Here is a 26,560-nt window from a genome sequence, read left to right as displayed (position 1 = left end):
CAGAGGTAGCTGATCTTGCCAGATTTTTACCATTTTGCACAAAAAGTAGTCTAAAGAAACTTGAAGCTGGCTTAAGTTCCAGGGGAGGGATAGTTCAGCAGAAGGATTGGGAGGCCAACCCTTAAGGGGGCTATTTAGCTAACTGGAGCAAAAGTCTGTCTGGGGATAGGTCCTGCTTTGAGCAGGGGGTTGGACTAGATGACCTCCTGAGGTCCCTTCCAATCCTGATATTCTATGGTTAAGTGATCAGCAGAGGATTCCACTTGTATTGAGGAATCCTCCAGTGATATAGAGCATAGGTAGTGGTCATATTTAGGATGTTGTCAGAGGGGAGGGGACCAGTGGAGCTAGCAAATATAATGTAGCTTAGCTCTGAGGCTCCTACTCAGTCCCAAGACTGGGGAAGAATGAGCTAACTTTGTCCTATCACATCCTGAGCCAGGCTAGCTTGATTTGGCTGGACCAGAGGATTCAGCCTTTTCTGTGTTTAATGATTTACAAGGTTGCTTTGAAGATAAGATCCACACATCACCTGCAACTTGGACATTTTTGTTTCCAGCTTTATGTTTCCAAAGTTCATTTCTGTGCTGCAATCTTTTATGACAGAGATTTCACTCTTGCGTTCTAGTAGTTGTGCAATAGGGGTTTATAATGGAAATGGCATTAGCTCTTTAACTACAGCAATGTGATCGGTGCCACAGTAATAGACTGTGGTGCACAAAGCAGTAATAGCAAGCCAGCACCTTGACAGGATTTCACATAGGCTTTGGCAGGTTTTATTCATGACTGGAGTAAGAGCTCCTCTTTTGCCAGGGACTGCGTAATTTGGTTTCATAACATTCATTCTATTTAGGGCCCTTTTTTGGGCAAAGAATGCCAGTTATGTTACTGTGCAGAATTGTTCACATTAATGTTCTTTTGTCAGTTGGAAAAAAACCCAAAAAAACAAAAAACAATTGTTAGAAGCAATGGATCAGCCACAGCTGATGGGTACATTGCTGACAGTCCCTTTAGAAATGCATTAAAAAGCTGTACATGGTATGATAGCAGGAATTTCCCATGGTTTTCATCACTATTAAGAATAGATGAAAAAGACTGTAATAATGTAAAAATAAAATGTGAAGACTAAACCTGGATAACACTAAGCATACAAAAGCAGTTGTTCTGCAAGGCGAAGTCAATGGAAGATTTACCATTGATTATAGTGGGGCCAGGAAGGGACTTATGATTAAATCTTGTATGATTGAGTGGGCAACATACTCTGCATTCTGTATAGCTTTTTTTTTTTAAAATAAAACCAGCACTGTGATCACAATTGTAAAGAAAAAAGCTACTAGCTGCCACAGGACCAACTGCTCCCCCCCTGTAGCCTGGCTTGGTGCAGGGAGAGGTGGAGACTCTGTATGGAAAGTCAGAAGGAATCCTCCGCAGTGGCCTCTGCTGTTTCTTTGAAGTGAATCCATGCAGTAGTGGATTCACAAGTGTTTCTTTCTCCCCTACTCGGCCTGGGGTCTAACTCTCTCCTGTACCCCACTCCACCAATCTTGTTGTGCAGATAGGAAGAAGCCTCCATGCAGCTGTTCATGAAGTCAGTTCTGCTGCAAGAACTTTGCAACATAAGGAAGAGGCAAGATTTGGCCCATGGGCTCCAGACCACAAAAGCATTTAAGCATGTGCATAACTGTAAGCACAAGATTTGTCCCACCAACTTCCACAAGAGTGTTCAAATGCTAAAGCAAGTTCATAAGCACTTTACTGGATGAAGGCCCTAATCCTGCAATGTTTTTTGTTCCGGTGCTGCAGAGGCGAAGCTAGCCAGAAGAGAGAGCACAAGTGAGCTAACAATCTCCTTTTGACGTCACAATCACTTATGCTAATAACAAACATGAAGAGTCAGGGGGGGCCAGTGTTTACAAAATGGAAAAAGTCCAAGTACTTAAAGCAAAAGATTGTTACAGGCAGTAGAGAGTTTCTAAATTTTAGGATACACGAAAAGCCTATCTGTGTCCCTTAAAGTCATCATATCACAAATGAAGGCCCGCAGGCAATACTCATTTCTTTAGTTATTATTTTAATATTCATTTTCTATTGCTTATAGATGACAGATCAACAGTGTTATTAACTGATGCTGATTTTGGAGAGACATCTAAACAGAAGTCATTGACAGTTACTCACACAGTACATTACCAGTCTGTCTCACAAGCTACTGGACCATTGGTTGATGTTTCTGATGCCCGACCAGGAACAAGTGAGTATAAAAGAGATTATATTACCTATAGCAGCTATCGTTATCACACTATTTATATTATCATGGTATTTCCTTTATTTCGAATGTAGTCTAGAAACTATTTTGTGCAGCAGGAAATAGTCTCTTTACAATTGGACCCACTGTAAAAGTGGTACATATTAAAGTTAATACAGCAAAAGTTTCTTTTGCATGTTAAAATGTAGGTGTAATTTAAGGTAATTCAGACCTGAATATTCCTCAAAGGAAATTTATGCTGCATTTTGGCATTTAGACTCTATTGAGCAAATGTTTCTAGTGGATTTTCATAGCTAATAGATATTTATTTCTCTGCAATCAATCTTTATTTCATTTCTCAATTAACTGTGATTGTTCCTAATGTTCTAGGATATGAAAAATACATTTTCTGATTACTGCATTTTTGAACATTTACATTTCTAGGTACTATATTAAATCCATTTTCCCAGCTATATCCATGCTGAGATCATCTTACAATGATTTAAACAAAATGAATAAATGTACTATGGCACTACATTCTTCCTAAACTCAGTTATAAATGTGTTCCATATTGGTATAATTGAAAAAGTTTCATTAAATCTAAGGAATACTTATTAGATAGTAGTATGGCATACTTGAAGTATATAAACAATTCCTAGGATATATAGAAATACAAAGATCAAATACTGTCATTGATGTGTATTATATTGAAGAATCAAGATTATGAGAATGAACAATATAATAGAACCCTGCATCGTTTTAAAATCTAACTATGTTTAATGCTGCAAGATCTGCACTCCAAAAGTACTTGTCTTTCCTAGGTATAATTAGAGGCTGGATAACACCCCAGGATACTTACACTTTCCATCCCTTATCTCCTCCAAATCAAAGTCCATTGAAGTCCATGGAAATGCTGTTACTTAAAATGGGCTTTTAATCAAGCCCAATAGTCTGGTTCACATGCATCCCAGCAAGTGTGGTGGGAAACCTGTAAAATATATTTATTGTGTATTTTAATATTCCTTGAATATTTGAAAGTAACACTGTGCACCATAGGTGCTGGAACTAGGGATGGTGGGGATGCTGCCACACCCCCAGGCTTGAAGTGGTTTCCATCATATACAGGGTTTACAGTTTGGTTCAATGGCTGCACCCCCACCATGCAAATTGTTCCACCACCCCTGCTGTGGGCAAGGCCAGTCTTAGAATTTTGAGTACTGTTTCTCAAGTTTAACAGACTCGTTTAAATGAATTTGAGGGGCTCAAGGATGTGCAATTTTCAGCCTTCTCTGCTGCAAGGGAAGAACAGCCCAACTGTTTGTGCTGTGGCCCTGGAATAGCTACTCGCATTTAAACAGATTTGTTAAAGTAACAATTTTCTAAACAAGCTGGAAGTCTGAGATTGCCAATCCCCCTCAACGCAGAGACCATCCCTCCATCAGAATCCATATATATGATTGCAAAAAGTCTATTGAAACAGTCTTTTTTAAGTTGTAATGCAATTATTGTTCAAAATCTAAATTTTTATTCAGAAGACAAAAATTGGGTACAACTGTTGCAGTGTCCACAATCCAACTGGGCTCTGTTAGGGCCTTCATTCCATTTGTTCTGTCTCCTTTCGGAAGTCTAGTGATTAGACTCTTCTGTTCCTTGCATTCATGGAGCATAAGGTCTAGGATTATAGCTGGCACCTGCATAGTTGCACAAAAGGAGGAAAGCTTCGTGCACTCTTCATCCATGCTGCTCACCTGCACTGGGACAGTCACAGTCTGGAGTGAAATCTTGGCCCCATTGAAGTCAATGGCAAAACTTACACTGACTTCAATAAGAGTGTGATTTCACCCTTGGTCCTTAAAGTTCATGCATGTTTCAAGATATTCTAAGACTAAGTCTGGGAAATAGACTTAAATAAGATTCAGGAGATTTAGGTCATGTCTTCAGGGTGACTCTGATACCTCAAAAAACTGAGGGTCCTACATGACTTGCATGGATTTCAAAGATCCACTGGCATTTTTCTTTGCAAGAGCAGTTCTAATATCCTTGGCCATAATTTGTCCTCTGCCCAGTGCTGGGCTATGTGTTGTGTACTGTTGGTGGTTGCCCTCTCCTCCTACAGATGATTGTGTTTCAGTGGTGCACTGTGTATATACTTCACAGTCAGTTGTATAGGGCTTTGGGATCCTTCAGGATGAAAGGGTCTGAAAACATAGACAATTGTTTATTTATTAGTGATATTCTGGGCTAGCTGACATCTTCTAAACAGTATAGCTACCAAATGCCAGTCAAGGAATAGCTACTTGTGTCCCAGCTCTGGGAACACTACTAAATGGCAAAGAACTATGTTGCAGCCCAAGCCTGAACATCTACACTGCAATTAAACAGCCCCTTAGCCCAAGCCCCCAAGCCTGAGTCAACTGGCACAGGCCCGCCATGAGTGTCTAATCGCAGAGTGCAGCTGTTAGACACGAGGGATTTGTGGATGGCATCTTCCACATACACCCACTTGCCTCTTGGATTTCACGTCTGCAGAGGATGTGAGTTACCCTTACAAAGCCACACAGGAGAATAAGGAGGCACAAGGAACCACCTTGCTCCCCACTCCTGACCATCCAAATACTGATATCACAATTCATAGTACTAGGGGAGAGCAGCAACAGTGGACAGACAGGAATGGGGAATGATCAGAGGCAAGGCTCTGTCCCTCCATCCAGCAGACCTCAGCTGTCACCAAGGAGGAAGAAATCTGCTAATGGTGTAGTAATTTCACAGCTCTCAGCACCTGCCTCTACTGCCCCCTTCAGTTTGCTTCTGAGGTGGCACAGCTATGCACCATGCCTGCTCAGGATAAATTGTAAATTTTCAATCTGATCTCTTAGTAATTTCCAACAATAACCTGCTATCTTTTCATAACTAGATACTAGCCAACTAACTATTGTCCTTGTTCTAAAGAGCAGGCGTGATACAGTGTTTATCAATGGCATTGAGTCTGTATTTTTGTTTTGCTTTGGAGGAGGATCTGAACAGAAGGTCAGACAGGCTTGGCCATTTTATATTTATAAATAGCCTGCACCTTTGAAGTAATAGGCTGTAAATGCATCATAGGAAATGTTTATTCAGAAACAATGTCCAAGTCAGTGTCTAGTGATGGTTTTATCCTTAAACCTATTCTTGTTCAAATCTCCCACTCCTAAGTGATAGAACAGCCTTGCCATTTGAATGTCAAAGAGCACTATTTAATTCTTTTACTCACTATAGAAGCTTCAAAAGAAAAATCTTTACCTGATGGTTTAGCCCAGGGATCGGCAACCTTTGGCATGTAGCTTGCCAAGGTAAGCACCCTGGCAGGCCGGGCCAGTTTGTTTACCTGCCATGTCTGCAGGTTCGGCCAATCACAGCTCCCACTGGCTGCGGTTCGCCATCCCAGGCAAATAGGGGCTGCGGGAAGTGGAGTGGGCCAAGAGATGTGCTGGCTGTGGCTTCCTGCAGCCCCCATTGGCCTGGAGTGGCGAACTGCAGCCAGTGGGAGCCACGATCGGCCAAACCTATGGATGCGGCAGGTAAACAAACTGGCCCAGCCCGCCAGGGGCCTTACCCTGGCAAGCCACATGCCAAAGGTTGCCGATCCCTGTTTAGTCACATTCCATTTGCCAGTTAAAGTTTTTTCTTTTCCCTTTGGCTTATGATTAAGGCCCTACTAAATTCATGACCATGAAAATCGCATCACAGACCATTAAATCTGGTGTCCCCCATGAACTCTGGTCTTTTGTGTACTTTTACTCTATACTATAAGGTAAACGTATACAAAAGTACACCCTTACTTCTGTGCTGCTGATGGCTGCAGTGCTGCCTTCAGAGTTGGGCACCCAGCCAGCTGTTGCACCTCTCCAGCTGCCCAGCTCTGAAAACAGTGCAGAAAGAAGGGTGGCAATACCATGACCCCCACTACAATAGTTTGCGATCTCCTTGTGGGTCAGAACCCCCAGTTGGAGGAACACTGAGTCTTAAGGGCTTTACATGATTATATTTTATTACAACACTGTGAAATTTAAGAGTTAAATATCTGAAACCATTAAATTCAAGATTTTTTAAATGCTATGACCATGAAATTTAGGAAAAATGGACTGTGAATTTGGTAGGGCCCTACATATGATGAAAAATAAGCTTTGTTTTTGTACCAGCGCTACTGATCATGTCAACAAAGCCTAAGCAGTCGATTTTGGCAGTTAGCTTACTTGTACTCCCTTGGAAGGATGGATGGATTGTCACTGGAGCAGCAAAGCATAAAATATTTTAAGCCCTACATATATAGTTGATTTAAAAGAAAAATTCTAAGGAAGAATTGGGGTGATTTTATTTTTTTCAGACACTGTAAGAATCTTTATGAATAAATTTACCATCAGAACTTAGAACCATAGAATATCAGGGTTGGAAGGGACCTCAGGAGGTCATCTAGTCCAACCCCCTGCTCAAGGCAGGACCAATCCCCAGACAGATCTTTACACCAGTTCCCTAAATGGCCCCCTTAAGGCTTGACCTCACAACCCTGGGTTTAGCAGGCCAATGTTCAAACCACTATCCCTCCCTCCCTTCAAAAAATAAAAAGTCATTGAGTCCAGCCCCCTGCTTTCACTAGTAGGACCAAGGACTGATTTTGCCCCAGATCCCTAAGTGGCCCCCTTAAGGATTGAACTCACAACCCTGGGTTTAGCAGGCCAATGTTCAAACCACTATCCCTCCCTCCCTTCAAAAAATAAAAAGTCATTGAGTCCAGCCCCCTGCTTTCACTAGTAGGACCAAGGACTGATTTTGCCCCAGATCCCTAAGTGGCCCCCTTAAGGATTGAACTCACAACCCTGGGTTTAGCAGACCACTGCTCAAACCACTGAGCTTTCTCTCCTTTGAGGAGTTTGAGATTTGCCATGTATTCAGCACCTGGTAGCAGCCCTTTAGCACGCATGATCAATAACATACTAGCCCAAATGTAAACTAATAAATAAATAATACACACATAGGGTTTTGGTAGTGAGTAATACTGTTGTATGTTAATATTAAGCAAGATCCCTAGAATAAGCAATGTGATAATATAATCTCTTAGCCATTTATAATCTTTTCATTTATATTTTATAAATTTGGGATCAGAGGGAGTTATTATGATTCACATGAAGTGATAATGAGTCAAGTAGAGTTACATGGCAGTAGGGAACTGTTTGGATTCCAGACTGTTTAAAATTTGTGATTGTATAAACATATAGAATTTCTGTGAAGAAAATGTCCTAATTTGGGGATGTACTCACTGCACTTCACTGAAACACATTGTCATCCTTAACTCCTTTTTGTCAGTTTTTGTTTTTAACAACATCTCAGTCACCACTTCATTTCAGTTATTCTGCTGGTGATTTTTCATTGACTAATTAAGAATGTAATGGCAAAGATTCTCTGTTTGTCAATCACAGATCCTACTACAAGAAGGAATGCAAAAACTGGGCCAACAGCTCGCAACAGGTACGCTAGTCAATGGACTCTCAACAGACCCCATCCCACTATATCAGCCCATACCCTCACCACAGATTGGAGGCTGCCAACACCCAGAGCTGCAGGATCAGTAGACAAGGAAAGTGACAGCTACAGTGTCAGCCCCTCACAGGATACAGGTATAATGTTATTTGCAGAATTCCCCTCTAAAGACAGGACTAGCATAACTGGAGTAGTATTCACTGCATGAGATTTACCATATTCACTGCTGGGATTAAGAGTTTTATATTCTTTTTGAAGCATTTTAAAAACGTACCTTCTAACTGCAACTGCTACTGGGTTATATGACCATTTATGATAAACAGGCATTGTGTACGTGACTTGCTATGCCAAAAATGTACTCCAAAATCTTTTTGATGGTTCTGTGGGTAATTTTTCTGGTCACTGAAACTATGTACTTCCTGAGTTCTAAGGGAGAGGTATGAGAATTTGCATCATGAAATGGCATCAGCCAGGAAGTGGCAGTATTAGCGCCAAGAAAATGGAGTCAAAACTGGAATGGTTTTAAGGTTTGAGCTACTATAAGGTAAGTTGTTTCCAGTGGTGTAATTTGCTCACTGGGGGAATGTCCAGCTTTCAGGCCCAATCCAGTACTCAGTAACATCAATGAGCATTGGACAAAGCCCTCATTTTCTTTGGGAACAGCTATATCTATAACTAATGAGAAGGGGGAACTTGAAGATGCAATTCTTCACTCAGTCTTAATACTAACCTTTTTGTGTCCCAGTTAAAATGCAGTTGTGAGACTGAAAAGTGAAGCTGATTTTCTTTTTCCTCTATACTGAACAAGAGATGAAAAAATGTACAGCTTTAAATGAGTTACATCGCGTGATCAAGTAGATACTCACACAGCAACTCCAAAATAGGTTTGGAAAAAAAAAATGGAAAATGTTTGTGTTGAGGCATATCACTGACAGAGGAGGTGATTCCCTGCCTAGCTCAAGGCTGGCCAGAAGCAACTGCTTGTAATCCCTTGGGGTTTAGACAGGAGTGAAAGTAACTTAATAGACTTACCAGTACACAGGGTGGCCAGGTTCCTAAGCAAGGTGGAAGTGGCAACTCTGGGTCTCCAGAAGGGGCGGGGCCTCAGGTGGAAGGGACGGTGCTGCACGGGGCTTTGGTGGCGATTTAAAGGGCCCAGGATTCTATCCACTGGCCTGGTAGCAGTAGCAGCAGGGGTGGCTAGAAGCCCTGGGCCCTTTAAATCGCCACAGGAGTCATGGCAGCACGAGGGAGCCCCAGGCCTTTTTAAATAGCTGGGCCCCGGGGCAGCTGCCCCTTTTGCCCCCCACCATCAGGGGCCCTGCTGGTCTGGTTGATTGTGTACCAGCAACCACTTTCTTACTGGTACACCATACCATACCATACCAGCTTACTTTCACCTCGGGGTTTAGAGTGGTTACACAGGAAAGTCTCAGAACAGTCAGGTCCTAGAAGAGAGAACCATCCAAAGCAGTATACACAAATAGCTTTTCACTAAATAGAAATGAGGGTTTTAAAAAAAAATCCAGTTATTCTCTGAGTAAGAAAAAGCAGACATCAGCCTTGCCTTGATCTAAAAATGTTTGGTCCAAGATTTTCAAAAATATATTCCTAAAGATAGTCCCTTAAATCCATATTTAGGGACCTAAATATGCAGCTTGATTTTCAGAAGTGCTGAGCATTACATATCGCCCATGTACTTCCACTGGGCTACTCACAGTAGTAAGCACTGTGCCCAATAACGTTTGTAGGATTAAGCTGTTATCTGTTAAGAATGGACACCCTCCTTTTAAATATCTTTTAAAATCTACCCTCTGCTTAAATACGCTATCCAACATTAATATCAGGAATTTCCTATGGGCTGTGCATTTGTCATTGTAAGGTACATCGTTAAATCAAATTATGTGAAATTTACATGACTGTGGATAGATACATAAAAATAAAAAGACTTGTAAGACTTATTCAATGAAGAATCAAGGAACATTTACTTTGCTGTAAAAGATTTATGCATATCTAAATCAGTAGAATATTTTTTTTCTTCAAAGGGAAGGTTGAGCCCTAATAATGTACAAATTAAAATCTAAAAAAGTGCAGTGGTGGGTTGCCCTAATGGCCCATGGACATTGCTGTGCAAAGGTGCATGGAAATCCAGGTGACTCTCTTGGGCTGTCAGGAGTAGGAGAACTGAAAAAGGCAGTATGACCATCTTGGTTAAAGAGAGAATACTTCATGTTGCTCATCAGACATGCCTCCAGTTTCATCCTGACTTCTTTATCTGGAAGGATGGTGAAAGCCTTATTATGGGCATGCTAGATTGTGGGCAAGATCCTGGATTTGCTATGCTCCAACCTGTAGACCATCTCCAGGGGGCACCCCTTAAGTGTGTCAGACCCCCCAAGGAGTCACATTCTTCCGTAAGGTAGGCCACATGGCCTCAGTGTCTCTGGCACTGAGCCTCCCAGGCTCCAGAACACCTGTTCCTCATGGTGAGTTTTTCTCAGTGAGTCCAACTGAAGCAGAGAGTCCAAGTGTTCAGAGATTTTTTACCCCTTTGGGAGATATTTGCTGAAGTGCATCAGTCTGATGTGACTTTATGTAGCCTTTTCAAAACAGAGTAGGATTTATTAATCAACTAGAATACAGCATTGGGAAATCCTTAGGTTAGCATAGAGAAGCAAAGATAAAGAGACAGTTCAGAATGGCCAATGCTAGGGCTGCATCCAGCCAAGCTGTTCTAGAATTCACCTTGGCTCTGTCTCTTTGTCCTTCAGTTTCCCGTGAGAGCTGCTGTGTTTCTGTGTTGCCAGTTCTTATCACAGACATCTGACACCTCTCGTCTTTGTTCTCAGGACACAGCCTAGCTGTGTTCACATGTTCAGCTGCCTCTGCAGTTAAGTGTTAACCTTTGGTCATAAGAGTTTCCATTGTCTCTTCCACAACCTCCATTGCTAATTATTCTGGTCTCCAGCCAAACAGCTGTGTGAGTCAGACACCTCAGGTGTCCTGCCCTGCCCCTGGAGTAACATTTTAACCCTTTTGTCACTCACTGGGTAGCAATACTGAGGTGATAGGTACAGAGTTATATGGATAGTTCATAAAAGTGTTACAGAAAATTCCCACATGCGTCACAAGCATATTGTCACATATCCCAGCACAGCAAGATTCCTCTCATCCAGGGTCATTTTATTTGACAGACAAGTAAAATATCCTTGGTTTTCTCATCATCATCCAATCATCATGGAAAAGGACATGCAAACTTTAACAATGATTTTACAAGCCTGCTCCATAACCTATAGTATTTGAACAAAAGTTGTTAATTACTAGACACCTTCCAACTCTATCCCTACCCTTTAAGATGTGCAGGGTTTTATATTGGAATTAAAATAGTTTTTTAAAATCAAAAGTAAACTTGGGTCATGGAAAGGGTACACAACACAGAGATGACAAAACAGTATATATGCTATGCTTTTGATTTCTAGGAAAGGAATGGGGTCAGAGTGATAAATCTGTTATTTTAAAAGATTAAACAATTGTGTATTGAGTTGTACAACCAAACATAGCCGTGCTACATCTCTAAAGTGATGTCTTCACTAGAAACACCGCAGCAGCACAGCTGCAGTGCTTCAGTGTAGACACATACTACAGCAACAGGATGGGTTTTCCCATCAGTCTAGTTAATCCACCTCCTTGAGAGGCCGTCAATGGAAGAATTCTTCCATCAACCTACTGCTGTCTACTCTGAGGATTAGGTCAGTTTAACTCCATTGCACCAGGGTGTGGATTTTTTACACCCCTGAATGATGTAACTGGATCGACCTAACTTTTTAATATTGTGCTGACCTAAGAATCAATAAATGAAATGAACAAAGAGTCTACCAATTTTGAGCTGCTTTCAAGCTCTGGTCTCAGATTTGTTAGCTTCTGATGCAGCCATTTGCTCTATGTGAGATGAGTTGGTGGTTTCAGTCCGGTTCCCAGAAAACAGATGTCTGCCTCAGAATCATTGCCATTCTATTGTACTTTTATTGGCATTCTCAACAGAAGGGCCAAGAAGTGAATGAATACAGAAAGTTTTCCTTTCACCACTCGAGGTGAGCCCTCTGAAACATCACGGAGGCACATTAACAGGATACTGTACTGAAACTGTCCTTGGCAGTGCTGTGTCTGTTTTGTGGATAAACAGTGGCCTTCTGTTTTTCTTTTGACATGTAAAGCACTAAAAACTTACTTTTCAAAAGAGAAATTTGCAGGGGCAGAGGGAAGAGTAATCACATTTTTCTTACTGAATAAACGTTTTTTCTGCTTCTAAGCAAACAAGTCAATTCTGATTCATATGCTGCTGGTAAGGCAATGAGACCTCATTTTAAGTGTGAAAGATCAATATTCATGATGAAGTAGATTTCATCCAAGTCATAGTCAGGAAAACTACACTCTACTAAAAATCTTTTAATATTAATGATTTAGGTTCTGAAATGACCACACTGTTTATCTTTTTTGGATGTTTAGATCGAGCAAGAAGCAGCATGGTCTCCACAGAAAGTGCCTCCTCTACGTACGAAGAGCTAGCGAGAGCATATGAACATGCTAAGATGGAAGAGCAGCTGAGACATGCCAAGTTCACAATTACAGAATGCTTTATATCAGACACATCATCGGAACAGCTAACGGCAGGGACTAATGAATACACAGACAGTCTGACCTCAAGCACACCATCAGAATCGGGGATCTGCAGATTTACTGCTTCACCCCCCAAACCTCAGGACGGAGGGCGCGTGATGAACATGGCAGTTCCAAAGGCACATCGGCCAGGTAAGCATACAGAGCTAACTTTTTGATACTTTGGGTGAGTATTTCACTGCATGCATAACATGATAGATGGAACAAGATATATCAGAATGAAGGAAGAAATTCATATTTCTTCATATTTAAGGTAAGTATTCGCAGAGTAAAGAATCACTTTTTATCATAACGGATGTTATATTCAATGTAAGTTTATCCTCCTGTATACAGACAAACTAAAAACAATGGCATAGTAATATCCTTTCACTGATCTCAAAGGAATGCCGCAAAATGTCATTGAAGTTGGTTATAGAGAGATATCAACAAGGACGTTGTTGAGGTGTTATAATTCCATAAACACAGACATCAAGGGGAGAGCACAACAACTATCTGAAACTGGAAAAAAAACAAAAAAATGTTAATATAAAGGAAACAGGCTACCTCAGGGGACTGACAACATAAGTGCTGGAACTAGGGGTGCTGCAGCACCCCCGCTTTGAAGCGATTTCCAACATATACAGAGTTTACAGTTTGGTTCAGTGATTCTCAGCATCCCCTCTATACAAATTGTTCCAGCACCCCTGACTGACAATGGGATATGGAGCCTTCCACTGGTAGGTCATTAACTTAAGTCCATCCCAAGTTGTTAGTGACTAATAATGCCTGATGGGTACCTATTGATTTTAGTCCAGCTCCTGGAAGGCAACAAATTATATCTTTAGTGACACCCTAATAATACATATTTATTTATACAATGCATAGGTATGCATGGTGCTCTGCAGGCAAATATGTCACAATCCCTTCTCTGAAGAGTTTACGGTCTAGGTTAGACAATCATGACATGACACAGGGAGAGATGATGTAAGTGAAGAAGGATTTACACAGTTAAACATTATGAGGTTATTTATTTTATTTGTAATTTCATTGTACTAAGCTTGTTCATTAGGCTGGGTTGGTGTCAGGGCTCCCTATATGTTTAGAGAGCAACTCATACATTATGGGTGCTATCCTAACACAAATAATAAATACTACTAATTGAACAAAGGGGATTTGGGGGAAGAGAGGAAACAAGCATAACAAATAGTGTTGAACAGATTGTTCCAGGAGCAGGAAGTAGCATGGAGGGAAGCCAGGAGAGACTTGTGAGAGAAGTATACAAGAATAATTTGAAAGGACTCAGAAAAAGAAGAAATTAAGTTGTAATAAAATAGGAAGGGAATTACCAAGCCATTCAAAAGAATGAAGGAGACATGGGTAGAGGAAATACTTTAGTGGAGAAAATGACTGATTCTCACTTGGTTACACACTGGAAACACAGACCCCAAGAGTGGTGATCACTTGGGATATGTGAATCTACATAAAACAAGAATTAAAGGTAATTTTTTTCTTACTTTGCTTAGGGGAAATATCCACATTTCACAGTTGAAGGAAAACTACCATCTGCCCCTTCCAATCAGTCAGACATGTTCTATAAATTCCTCAGGCAAATAGAAGAGTAAACTCATTTCATTTTTCCAAATAAATTATTTATGCTTATTTAATATTTTTAAATGTTCTAATGTATTCTAAATAATGTACATGCTCCCTGAGGGCAGCCAGTGCTAAAATTCAGTCCCCACGCTTGAGTTGGAAAGCTTCATGGTTTAAGATCTCAGCAGTTCCCCTCCAGTGAATTAAAGATTTGTAGTCAGCCCTGAGGCCATCAGCTAAATTGATTTGAATTCACACCCATTTTCTTGCGAAATTTTAATTTCCTTTTGCATTAAGGAGCAGCCATCTATCATGTGACATGGTAATTAGATTTAATAACTTGGAATAGTGATGCAAGTTCCAATGGCCCAACATGATTGTGGCTAAGGCTATATTTTAGTCACGGGTATTTTTAATAAAAGTCATGGACAAGTCACAGGCAGTAGACAAAACTTCACAGCCCGTGACCTGTCCATGACTTTTACTATATACCCCTGACTAAATCTTGAGTGCTATGTGGCAGGGGGTGGCCCGGGGGTGCTGCAGGTGCTGTGGGGAGGCAGTGCATGGCCTGGGACCCCCATTGGTGCTGGGAGGTGTGAGGGAGACTCAGCAACCAAAGACCCCCGCTGGTGCGCTGGGGGCGGGGGTGGCCCAGGGGCTGCCCAAGCATCTTGAGGGCCCCAGGGCCAGACATACCAGCCGCTGCAGAAGTCATAGAACATCCTGGAAAGTCACGGAATCCATGACTTCCGTGACAGACTCTGAGCCTTAATTATGACTCATTTATATAAATGTTTCTGAACATGAGCTTTCAATGATACTTTATAACTTAAAAGATTTAAACATATGGAATTATAAGGAAGTTGATTCTTGAATGCTGGAAGATAGATTAATATTCCCAGTGTCCACACTGTTGATGGGTGACTCAAGGAGCATTATTTTCAATCATTTAATTTTTTAGAAATGATGAAGAAGTTAATAATGATGGAAATGTAATTACTTAAAGACAACATTGTGCATCTGGTAACATGATGAAGAAATAAAAATGTTAAGATGTTTAGATTTACTTGATCGAAACAATTGAAGGTGCATACTTTGACAATGCTCTTTGATTCTGGTTCTCATTTAATGTCATTCTTTTTCAAGATCACATCTACCTGTCTGTTTCCATGGTATTTTTCTTTTCCTCTGTCTCTTGTATTACATCATTTTCTGTAACCTATGCCTTCTTCTTCCTAATTTCTGATCTCACCTTTCAATCAAACTTCTGTAGCCGTCCTGTTGCCAATTTATGTCTGCATAAATAATAGCTATTGTTCAAAAATAATCCCTAGAGAATTTTGGATTAAAAATAAAATGTATTTAGAATTTACAAGATGTTCCACACCAGATTGTAACAACTGGATATTTTCAAAGACTGGAAATACTGAGGCTAAACCGCCTGATGGTAAGAGCTCGTTTTCATTAGAGCAAGGTAATGGATAGAGAGATAGGTACATAAAATAACTTGCTGTATAGCACGAATATTAACCAAAGTCAGTGAGTCAAAGATTTGAGGATATTTTGGGCTGACATTCAGACCACTCAGGTACTTAGCTAACCATTCCTCAGTCTGTTGCTCTCATTAATGTAGACAAAACTCTGAAACCTTAGGGCTCAATCCTGCAAACTGCTGAATGCTCCTGTGTGATGCTGAGCACCCTCTATTCTTATTAATTCCATTGATTTGTGGGAACATAGCATCTCACAGTAGTGCTCAGCAGCTTGCAGGATTAAGCCCTTTAGTCAGAGTGGCTGACTCATCCAACAGGTAGCATTTCAGCCATTAGGTTGAGCCACTGAAGATGGCTAATGGTAAGCAGTGGAGAGTTTGGGGGCCTGTTTGAAAGAAGGGAAGGAGAAAGGCAGGGCAGCCCATTTTCAGTTTTGATGAGGTCTGTATTCAGGGATCTGAATAATAGGATCATCTCTTTTTCCCCTTCAGCTCAGCTTCATTCAGAAAGTGTCATCTCAATCCAAATATTTGAATATTTACTTATCCCTATAAATGACAGCTGCAAATAACCATGCCAGGTTGGCATTTTACACTGGAATTCAATTTGGATGGCTCATCACACATCTAGGCAGGCTTAAAATGTGATCTTTTACAGCACCAGAGCTCGGAATTAGGACTGCCTTTCCAGAACCTCTACACTTCAAATGCAACTCTAATTGTGTAATTAGTAATATGTGATAGAAGACCTCTACTTATTCCAATCCGCTGTAAACCTTTCAGTCCTTTGGGATGAAATTAAAGACTGACTTTCTTTCTCTCTCAGTCAACTGTAAAAAGTGACACAGAGTCCTGTGGCACCTTATAGACTAAGACGTATTGGAGCATAAACTTTCGTGGGTGAATACCCACTTTGCCAAACACGTGCTCCAATACGTCTGTTAGTCTATAAGGTGCCATGGGACTCTTTGTCGCTTTTTACAGTTCCAGACTAACACGGCTACCCCTCTGATACTCAGCCAACTGTGTTTCTGATCCTCCGTTTTCTGATGCTCAGGCTTACCTGCAAGTGGCATATTTAGAATTGGCTTCTAGTTTACCTGGATTTCTGCTTCTATGCTATTCATAATGTTTAGTCTATACAATGAGGAGAGTCAGGTACATGAAACTATAAAATCATGAATTTAACATTTAGTCAATTAAACTGCAATAAGAGTCATTTAAAAGAAAATGATAGGACCTAATAAAACAAACTGACAAAGCTGAAAACAAGAATAATTTCATACTAAATTACAGAAATGCGGCATCACTGGAAAATCATTTAAATATTCAGCTAAATTATTCTTAAACAATGCAGACTGTTAAGCATATTCTGCTACGATATGTCTCTCTCTCCATCACATACAAGCATTCCATCATTTTCACTTATGTCAGTTGAACATATTCCACAAAGCATATTTATAAGGTACCATTGGAGGGGTTGCATTACTAAATATTCCAGTAGTTGTGCTTTCTAAATATATATATTTTTTTAGAAATCACAGCTGCAGGAGATGGAACAGAGAACTAAAATAGTTTATGAATTCTCACTTTCAGAGTTCTAAAGGCAGAATTCTAAAAGCATTTTTGCTAATCTTTCCAAATCCACCGTTTTTTGGAGAGACTTCAGATTATTTGCTGCATTTGCTTTTATGTCAACATTAACACAGTGTTTTTTTTTTCTTTTACCTCTAAATAATGGTCAGTTGGACATTTTAGACCATTGATTAAAATAAAATTGCTGCACTATACCTCCTTCTCCCTAAATTTCAGAATGCAAGAGCATGTTTTCTGATCCACCTCCTCGATGGGCCAAGAGTGGTATTAATAGAATCTTCTTGTTAATAATTGCCTCTTGGTACCTTGAGTTTTTACAATTCTGCAGGCACAGAGCAGCCTACAGATTTTGCAAACCTTGCTGACTCAGTGTATAAAATCTAACTGGCTCTCTGAGTCTAGGTCATCTTGTATTGGTGATGGTCATACTGCACAGTATGCCACGGTGATGGCATCATGTGCTAGAATGAAGGTTAGAAGAACAAGGGGATATGAGAGACAGTATGATAACATTTTAAACTTTGTGTCCAAAATGGGCCCTTCATAACGAGGAGGCCTGTCATGTTTTGGGGTGCAACCCAAACCAGTGAGAGGTTGTGTCACTGCTTTTCCTGTAACCCTGCGTTTCTTAAAATGTTCTGCTGCTGTAGTTCCCTGTCTGGACACTCCCAGCCAACATACAAGTATGCACTGAGTGTCTGTGTGTTAAGCAGCCCTGGTTCAACAAGTCTGAATCTAGCAGCCTGTTCGTTACACCTCAGCCACATTCTTGTCTCCAGCAACCTTAGTTACTGTTACTCAAGTGGACCCCAACACACCCCCAGTCAAGAATTTCCTCCAAACCACCCTCACTGAAGTTTCAGCCCTCTCTTAGAACACTAGGAGAATTAATGAGGTTTGTTGCTTCTTCAAAGAGACAAAAGCATGGTTTTTTACTTTAACTGGACTTAGCAAACATTTCAGTTCAAACACAGCTGCGCAGAGCAGTTTCACTGGGTTGGTTTAGATTAAAAGCAAAACAAGTTTTTTAACAAAAAGAGATCGGTTTTAAGTGAGTTCAAGTACAAGGGTGTCACAAGGCAGGACTCACCCCTGCAGCGCCTCCTGCTGGTCATCCAGGGAATTAGGTCTTCCAGCCTCCGGAGCACCCTCTGTAGGCCAGTGTCCCGTTTGCCGCTGGGCCCGAGTCCCTCCTGGACCCTGGTGGCCCTTTGAGGCCAAGGTGCTGCCCCCTGGCAGTACCCCCAGAGATCTGAGTCTCCCCTCCTCAGGGAACCCCTACCCTCTATCCTCACCTTACCTCAGACTATAGCCACTGCCAGTCATCACCTAGCCCTCGTTCCCTGGGCCAGACTGCAGTGTAAGTGCCACTCATCAACGGCAAGCGGGGGGTTGGACCTGCTGCCTCCGCCTACCCCTGGGCTGCCCCTCTGCAACCTCAATACCTGTTCTTGGCCTTTAACAAGGCCAGCAGCCTGGGGGATTTCCAGGCTGGAGCTCCCCAGCTCCTCCAGCCTTCCCCCAACCCTGCTTCAGTCTAGGTACTCTGCTCAGCTCCCAGACAGCCAGGCCTTCTCCCTCAAGAGCTAGAGGGAGAGTCCTGCTCTAGCTACTGGCCCCAGCCCTCTTATAAGGGCCACCTGGGCCCCCCTTAAGCCAGCCATGGCCTGATTAGGGCATGTCCCCCAGCTGAGGCTGCTTCCCTCAGTCAGCCCCGCTTTTCCTTCCCTGCCACAGCCCTCTCCGCAGGCTGTTTTAAGCCTTTTAAGGCAGGAGCGGGTGACCACCCTGCAACAAAGGGATAAAGACAAAATGGTTACAAGCAAATAAAAATAAAATATGCTTTCTAGTGGCTAAGACCTAACTTGACAAGTTACAACATTGGTAGATTTTTCACCAATCTTTTTCCTTCCACCCATGGCTGAGTTTCTCTTAGTCAGCACCTTCCATAGAAGTACAAGTTGATCATTCCCCTTGTTTCCCTAGATGAAAGGTCTTTGCCTAAACACCTATATTCAGTTCCAAGAGATTCCAGCTCCCAGCTTTCTCAGCATGCATGAGCTCTGGCCTTTTGTATCTGTCCAGGGATGGAGAACAAGATGGCTTAGTCTTTCACCTTTTATCTTCTCAAACTCACTGTTTTGTCCCCAGACTCAGGATGACCTCATACTGTTCTTCTCTTCCTATGGACTTCCAATGAGGTTATCTTTGTTTTTGATCATGCCTTGCTTAATTTCATTGGAGACATGTAGATAGTTGCCTTATCTCCTGTCTGGAAGAAACCTTTTCCTCCCTTTGTTTGATCAGAGACTTTAAAGCATAATGTCAGTGAGTATTCATAATTCCTCATCTGGTGCTAGTACAGACATTTTACCATGATATTAATCACCAGTGTGTCATTAGCTTTCATAAAAGACCTTACATGATGCGCTTTTATAATGCAGTAATATAGTGTCTGATCAGTTGGTCAGTTGCTTATCATCTGAGGTTCAGACTTCTGAAAGAGGCAGTCTCCCCCATTCGCTATGTTGATGGCTTTATCTTTTATATAAAAGTGCCTTCATTGTCTCTGCCTGACAACAAGCAAATACACATTCCATTGTCTAGAGCAGACTGGGCTTACGCACTGCTTGTCAAACACATTTTAAGAACATAATTCTAGCATGAATCCATAACTTTTTGTACACACCTCATAAATACATCACACAAGAATATTAATGATCAGTGAGTTATTAGTTTTTCAATGTTATATTACATGCTACCTGTTTGAGTACACATCATGACAACAGGGTATTAGGTGGGTTAGATGTCAGACCTGACAAAGGTTGATGACACAAAGTAGTGAACCACCAATGGCTACTGTGTCACAGACCCCCAATGTCCATCATCTTCATAGTGTTAATAACATGTAATATGTGAAAAATGATGCCAAGATATTGTTAGTGTTGAACTTAATATCATCCTCAACTTCAAAGCTCCTGGAAGTCTGGGATTTCACCTAACTTCAAGAGAACAATGGATAAATCAAATGAAAGAAATTGGAAATTGAAAATATAGAGATTTTTTACCTCTTGATCAACAATGTCACAATAGCTCAGGCTAGTAGGTGCCTCAATCAATTAACATTTCATGGTGATCCAGTCATCTAGGTGAGAAGAGCTGATGGGCTTAGTGTGGTTCTTAGTGCAGAGGTGTTCACATCACAGATTGCACCCCTGTTGCCACTATCTGGTAGTCTCAACTGTGATTGAACCAGTTATGGAGACTGAACTATCATTTCAGAACAAGCCCTAGTCCTTTGGGTCATGACTGAGGCACATTAGCACATCAGTGTTAGGCAATTTCCACTGCTAATGCCTGTGGTCTACCTGGGAAACTGATAAATGTGTTAGTACTTGCTTTGAAAAAATTGGTGTGGGAAGTTGAAGCTAAACAAATTCAGTCTGGAAGTAAGGCATACATTTTTAATTAACCGCTGAAGCAATTTATTAAGGGCTATGGTAACTTCTGCCTCACTGTCAATTTTTAAATCAAGATCGGATGTTTTTCTAAAACATATGCTCTAGAGATTATTTTGGGGAAGTTCTGTGGCCTGGATGTTCTATACAGGAGGTCAGACTAAATGATCACAATGGTCCCTTCTGGGCTTGGAATCTATTAATTTGAAATAGATGTGCCCCGTTCTTGCCTTTCACTGCCCTCTCAATGGTTTTTTTAAATGGAAGATAAGAAAAGATAATTGTAGTAGTTTATGAGGGGGTGTTTACCTCACACAAGGCCTGAGCAGGTAAAAAGGGCCAATTACCCTGTGACAGGCTGCACCTGGAGGAGAATCAGGGCTGATTGGGACTAATGGCTGATGAAGCCCAGCTCGGGGAGGAGCTGAGCTGGGTTTACAAAGAGAAGTTGGTGGTGGTAGGGAGGAACTCTACTGTCACACCCAAGAGAGGAGAGGAGTTGGCAAGAGACAAGGAGGAATCTTAGGGGGGGGAATAAAGTCTGGGATGCTGCCTGAGAAAACAGACTTTGGCAAGAGACCAAGAGAGGGTAAAGTAGCCGCAGTGAATGGCGGAGGTTCCAGTGGTAACTCAGGCATGGGCCAGAAGACAGAGAAAGGAAAGAGCCCAGAGAAAAAGTGGCAGGGTTTAGGATTGCTTAGACCATGATTGCTAGACATAGGATCCCTAGGCGGGAACCCAGAGCAGAGGGCAGGCCTGGGTTCTCCTACCAGCCCCTGGGTAATTGGCATAGTCCGGCCAGTGGAACAGAAGACTGCCTGAGACAGATCGTCCAGTGGGACTTGGATACCTTGGAAGGGGAAAACAATAGTGACCTGGCCGGAGGCCAAGCCATGAGAAGGGAGCAGTTGATTCAAGAGAGGGGGGAGTAAGAACTGAAGGAGGGTGCATCAGACTGGTTGAGAGATAATCCCCAGGTGCGGCCACAGGGAGGTGTCACAGTAGTGAGTAGCAAACCCCTTGACATAATTGAAGTTTTCTCATAATGTTGCTATTTTCTGCTTTGAAAATATTAACACAAAATTGAGTTATCACAACAATTATTCTAACTTCAATAAACATACCAGTCATGGAGTTTATTAAAAATACATTTCTGTTGTTATCATTTTAAATCTTGTAATAGCTTCATCAACAGAAGTCATAATAAAATGAAATAGATTTAGTGTCACTTGTGGGGGGAGGAATTATGGCTCTGCCTACTCCCCACCCCTCCTTGGTAACTTGCTCCGTGAGGATTATGGCAGGCATAAAGCCCCAGCAGTCCCCACAGCACCCAGTGTGAAGGCTGTCTGAGGGATGGACTCCTGGCTGTCCTCTATCCTTTGTGTAGCCATGTGAAGAACTACTCCCAATATAGCTTTTAGTATGCATGTTATCCAGATCCTCTGATTTAAATATGCTTACATTGTCCAAAAATTCTCTTATATGCCCTTTATCAATAACAACTTTTATAAGGTCTTTAATTTCTAATTTATTCAATGTTAGACGTACCTACCAGAAGACTGAGGTCTGGTCTACTCTGGCATAACAATGTTAGTTAGGGATATGATTCTTTTGGAAACATAACTTTGCCAATAAAAGCCCCAGTGAAGATGCAGTTATACTAGTATAACTGCATCTTATATCAGTATATCTTATTCCACTTACCAAACCACAGTAAGCTATACCACTATAACTGCATCTATGCAAGTGGGTTTTGCCACATTAAGTATAGCAGCATAGTTAAAGCAGCAAAATTTCTAAGTGAGGACAAGCCCATGAGATGCAGAATGCAATCACTTCTATGAAATAATTGCTCATAAAGCCCCTCAAGCAGATGTTGAAGATTAGATGCTGCATGTGGAGTGCTGCTTTATGATCCCAAGCAGGAGGTGAAAGTTAAGAGAGTGGCCTGGGCACAAATCTTATTTTCCAGACGCGTTTAGTATGGATAAAAATAAGGTACTCGGTGCAATGAGGGGAAAAAATGAAGTATGCAGTAATAAAGTTCAAAGGGTTCATTCTTTATTTTCAAACATTAGCCCTGCAACTCAGGCAAAAGAGATGTGAACTGGTATGTGATGAATTCAATGGTGCTGAAGCTGGGGGTTCAGTTTTCTACCTGGCAAAGATTAGAGTGCAACATGGAGAGGAAATCTATTTTGAAACTCAATTTCTGCTGAAAAGTGGCTGGCAGCAGTACCTGAACCTGATATGAACTCAGCCATTGGAGATTTATTAATGACTGTGAGGCTTGACTCAAGAACAGTATTGACCTGAGAAAATGAATGTTTCATGTCCCTTTTTTCTCTCTCTTGTATTTCTGCACTGGTTGAAACTAGAGGTGAGTCCAAGTCGCAAAGTCTGTTTCCAGAACTAAAACTGAATTTCCTTAAAGATTCAGTGTGTTTGAATCTGGAGTTTTGGTTTAAGTTCACATCTAAACTGAAACCTGTATGCTGTTTGATAAATCATGTAGTTGCAGGTTGTGTGATTTGAGATTACCCTTTATAGCGACAAGTCTATAGAGTTAATTAAACTGGGTGGAGTAGCATTGGGTTTCTTCCTGCTTTTTTTAACTCAATGTGAAAAATTTGCACTTATATGGTCACTCCATTTTTCGTCAAAAATTGGGCAAAATTCTCCATTTTCTTATACCTGATAGCCTAATTACGTGAGAGAATTTGCAGAAATGTGAATGACTGCATGAGATGTAAGGCAATGGAGAATCAGGTCCATCCTTTCTATTTGGTGAAGGGACCTGGATTCCCTCTCCAGTTACCATCAACATTCAATAGCTGCTAGAGATCTCATAGGGAGCATTACCCAGTTCTTTACAGTGCTTATTTAATATCCTTGGATTTGCAATACTAATTCTATGCTCCTCAACCTGCACAAATGTTGCAGGAGGAAGTTCTGCAGCTGTCCCAGGATTCTGACTGAAAAGAGTGAAATGGATGATATAAGAATGTCCATACTGTGTCAGATCAATGGTCAGTCTAGCCTAGTATCCTGTCTTCCAATAGTGACTGGTGCCAGATGCTTCAGAGGGAATGAACAGAACAGGAGAACTATCTAGTGTTGTCTCTTGTTGTCCAGTGCCAGCTTCAGGCAGTCAGAGGTTTAGGGACACCTGGAGCATGGGATTGCATCCCTGACCATTTTGGCCAATAGCCATTGATGGACCTATCCTCCATGAACTTATCTAATTCCTTTTTGAACTCAGTTATACTTTTGGCTTTCATAACATCCCCTGGCAATGAGTTCCACAGGTTGACTATGTGTTGCATGAAGAAGTACTTCCTTATGTTTATATTAAACCTGCTGCCTATTAATTTCATTGGCTGACCACTGGTTCACGTGTTATATGGAGGGATAAATAACACTTCCCTATTCACTTTCTCCACACCAGTCATGATTTTATAGACCTCTATCCTGTCCCCCCTTAGTTTTCTCTTTTCTAAACTGAACAGTCTCAGTCTTTTTAATCTTTCTTCATAAGTAAGCTGATCCATGCCCCTAACCACTTCTGTTGCCCTTTTCTGTAACTTTTCCAGTTCTGCTATATTCTTTTTGAGATGGGGTGACCAGATGGAGGGGGATGCTTTTTCAGTTGAATATTTGCATCATGTGACTTAACATGCACTAGAAAATATTTTCAGTCAAGGTTTTGTTTGCTGGAAGCAGTTCCAAGACTGATTCAAATCATCAACTTGACTCTATAAAAGAGTTAAATGGCCCCGGGACAAGGGCTGAGAAAACTGGATGGATAAGGCTAATCAAAGCAGGCAGGAAAACAATGGAGCAGGTGGAATGTTTGTGCATAGATTTTTACTATGTTTTTTTCATCTTCATTAGCAAGTCCCCTAATGTGTACTGTGTGGCAGAACCCTTACACATCTCCTGATTCTGAAGTTACTCCCTTGGATCAGCCTTGCAGGAATGGCATCTAACATCTTGTTTTATTATGTTTTTCTCTATGTTTGGGATAATTATTTATGTTTTATTATGCTGTTGATAAACCAGGAGGACCTCTTCAAAATTCAGATCCATGCCGTCTGCATCTTGTCACAGGTGCAGCACATCAGTGATGAAAAGAGAAATTTTCAGCATCTTCTCTCGGCTTTTCTTTTTGGGGTATCAGGGGTTTAGCCATCTTTGAGCCTTGACAAGCTAATGTTCTGCAAACCGCTTAATTCTGCATTTAATAGAGACTCATTACAGAGTTTAAATCACTGGTGTGTGTCATTTCCTTAATTGGTTTACAGAGTGAGGTTCATTTTTACAAGTATAACCTGGCTGCTGCATTAATATTGAACTAGAACAGTGTTAGATCAATGGCTGTACAGGTTTTGTATCAAACCGGAAACTATACTGAAGTGATTTTAATGCTTAAATCTTGCAGCTCTTTTGATCCAATCCTGTTTTCGAGCCAGCTTTAGTGTGAACATTTCAGTTTAAACAGAGTATGATAGACCTGAACATTATATTCAGTTCAATGGGGTAGAGGAGTTGGAGTTTGCTTCTGCAGCTACTATATATGAATCAGTAAAGCTCACGGAAGGTAATTTTATCCCACTCTTGTGTTAGAAGAAAACAGAATGAGAGCCCAGTTCCTCACAGATTCCAGTAACAGTGCCAAACGGCAGAACTGTGACCTGCTTTCATCTTGTTCTCAATTGATGCTTCATTTTCATTCTTCTCATTTGGAAGTTTATAACTGGTTTTTCACAAGTACTTATTTTAGACTACTTTAGTTTACAGTGTAGTTTGTTTTCTCTTTCACTTTCTGTCAGGTTAAAAAAAATCCCGTGTTTTTCTATATCATGCATATGTATAAAAGAACACAAATGTCCTTCTTTATTAGCAACAACTTAAATGATTAAAAATGAAAGATTTATAAAAATCTTTACTTTTCATTACTAATTCAGATTGTTTACTTTCTTTGTATTTCTCTCAGCTGAAAATAAAATTAAACAGCCTAGTTTCTTTTATACCATGGAGGTAATGGATGCAACTCCATAGTGAAGGCAGAGTTTTGCACTTAAAGCAGGGGTTAAATTTATAGTTTGTTTTCAGGCAATGCTCTAGCCCATTGCTGAAATGTTTAGATTGCAGACACTGCTACAAGGGAATGTTCAAATCCAAATAAAAAATATTGGTTTTATGTTAATGAAAACAATAGTTTGTGAAAACAATTCTATTCATCTGATATTTTTTAAAACTTTGGTTTTACAAAACCTTAATTTTGGACCTAAATTGACCTAAGAAGCATCATTTTAATGAATAATGAGTGAAACATTTCATCTTGCTGGTTTTGTGAGATGCTGTGTGATTTTTATATGCTATGTCAAGGCAATCCCAGAGTAACCAGAAACAATTGTTTCCATAGAAACAGTAAATGGTCCAGCTGTGCCATGAGATGCTGTGGTGAGTTACAGGTGTCCCTATTACAACTAGCCCATACCTGAGGTTCTGTTTCTTTCCATTATGTCAGGGGACCTTATTACAATTTTAGATTTACAACATATCTAAAATGTTGGCAGCTGGAAGTGTTAGTTTGTGATTACCTGCAAGAACATGATCATGCTCTTGTCAGACCATAATGTGCAAGGTAACAAGTGTCATGGTATGTGCAGGTAATCAATGTAACAGCATAGCCTTATCATAACTGCATTTTTTCTCAGTGTAAAGGCTTCTTTAGATGGTAACTTTTAATATATACATATTTTATGTTGTTCAACCTTTGGTGTCAGCAGCTAGAAAGTTCTTAATTTAAGTAAGAAAATCTGGATTTCTGGCCCCAGTTGATAAATTAGCAAGAATTACACAATGCACCCTGTCAGCACCACTCAAATAACTTCCACTGGAGGGCATAACGAGACCCAGTTACACTAACTGTGCTCTGAGCATCACTTCAGGGATGTTATATATCAGCAACAGCCTTTGATTCTGAATTTTTGCTGC

At 40.9% G+C, this 26,560-nt stretch overlaps 1 protein-coding gene across 1 annotated transcript in view; it reads left to right on the top strand.

Moving 5' to 3' along the window:
* The window catches only part of DSCAM (DS cell adhesion molecule), a 665,984-nt gene that overhangs the window by 623,949 nt on the left and 15,475 nt on the right, over nt 1-26,560 (top strand). The window contains exons 30-32 of the mRNA XM_075073839.1: nt 2,099-2,248; nt 7,696-7,893; nt 12,263-12,565. Coding sequence (XP_074929940.1) covers nt 2,099-2,248; nt 7,696-7,893; nt 12,263-12,565 — 651 coding nt within the window. The remainder of the gene's footprint in view (nt 1-2,098; nt 2,249-7,695; nt 7,894-12,262; nt 12,566-26,560) is intronic.

The sequence above is a fragment of the Chelonoidis abingdonii genome, chromosome 1 (genome assembly GCF_003597395.2).
Source record: "Chelonoidis abingdonii isolate Lonesome George chromosome 1, CheloAbing_2.0, whole genome shotgun sequence".
Lineage (NCBI taxonomy): Eukaryota > Metazoa > Chordata > Testudines > Testudinidae > Chelonoidis > Chelonoidis abingdonii.
The sequence above is the reverse complement of the archived record's forward strand: the minus strand, read 5'-3'. Positions and strand labels throughout refer to the sequence as shown.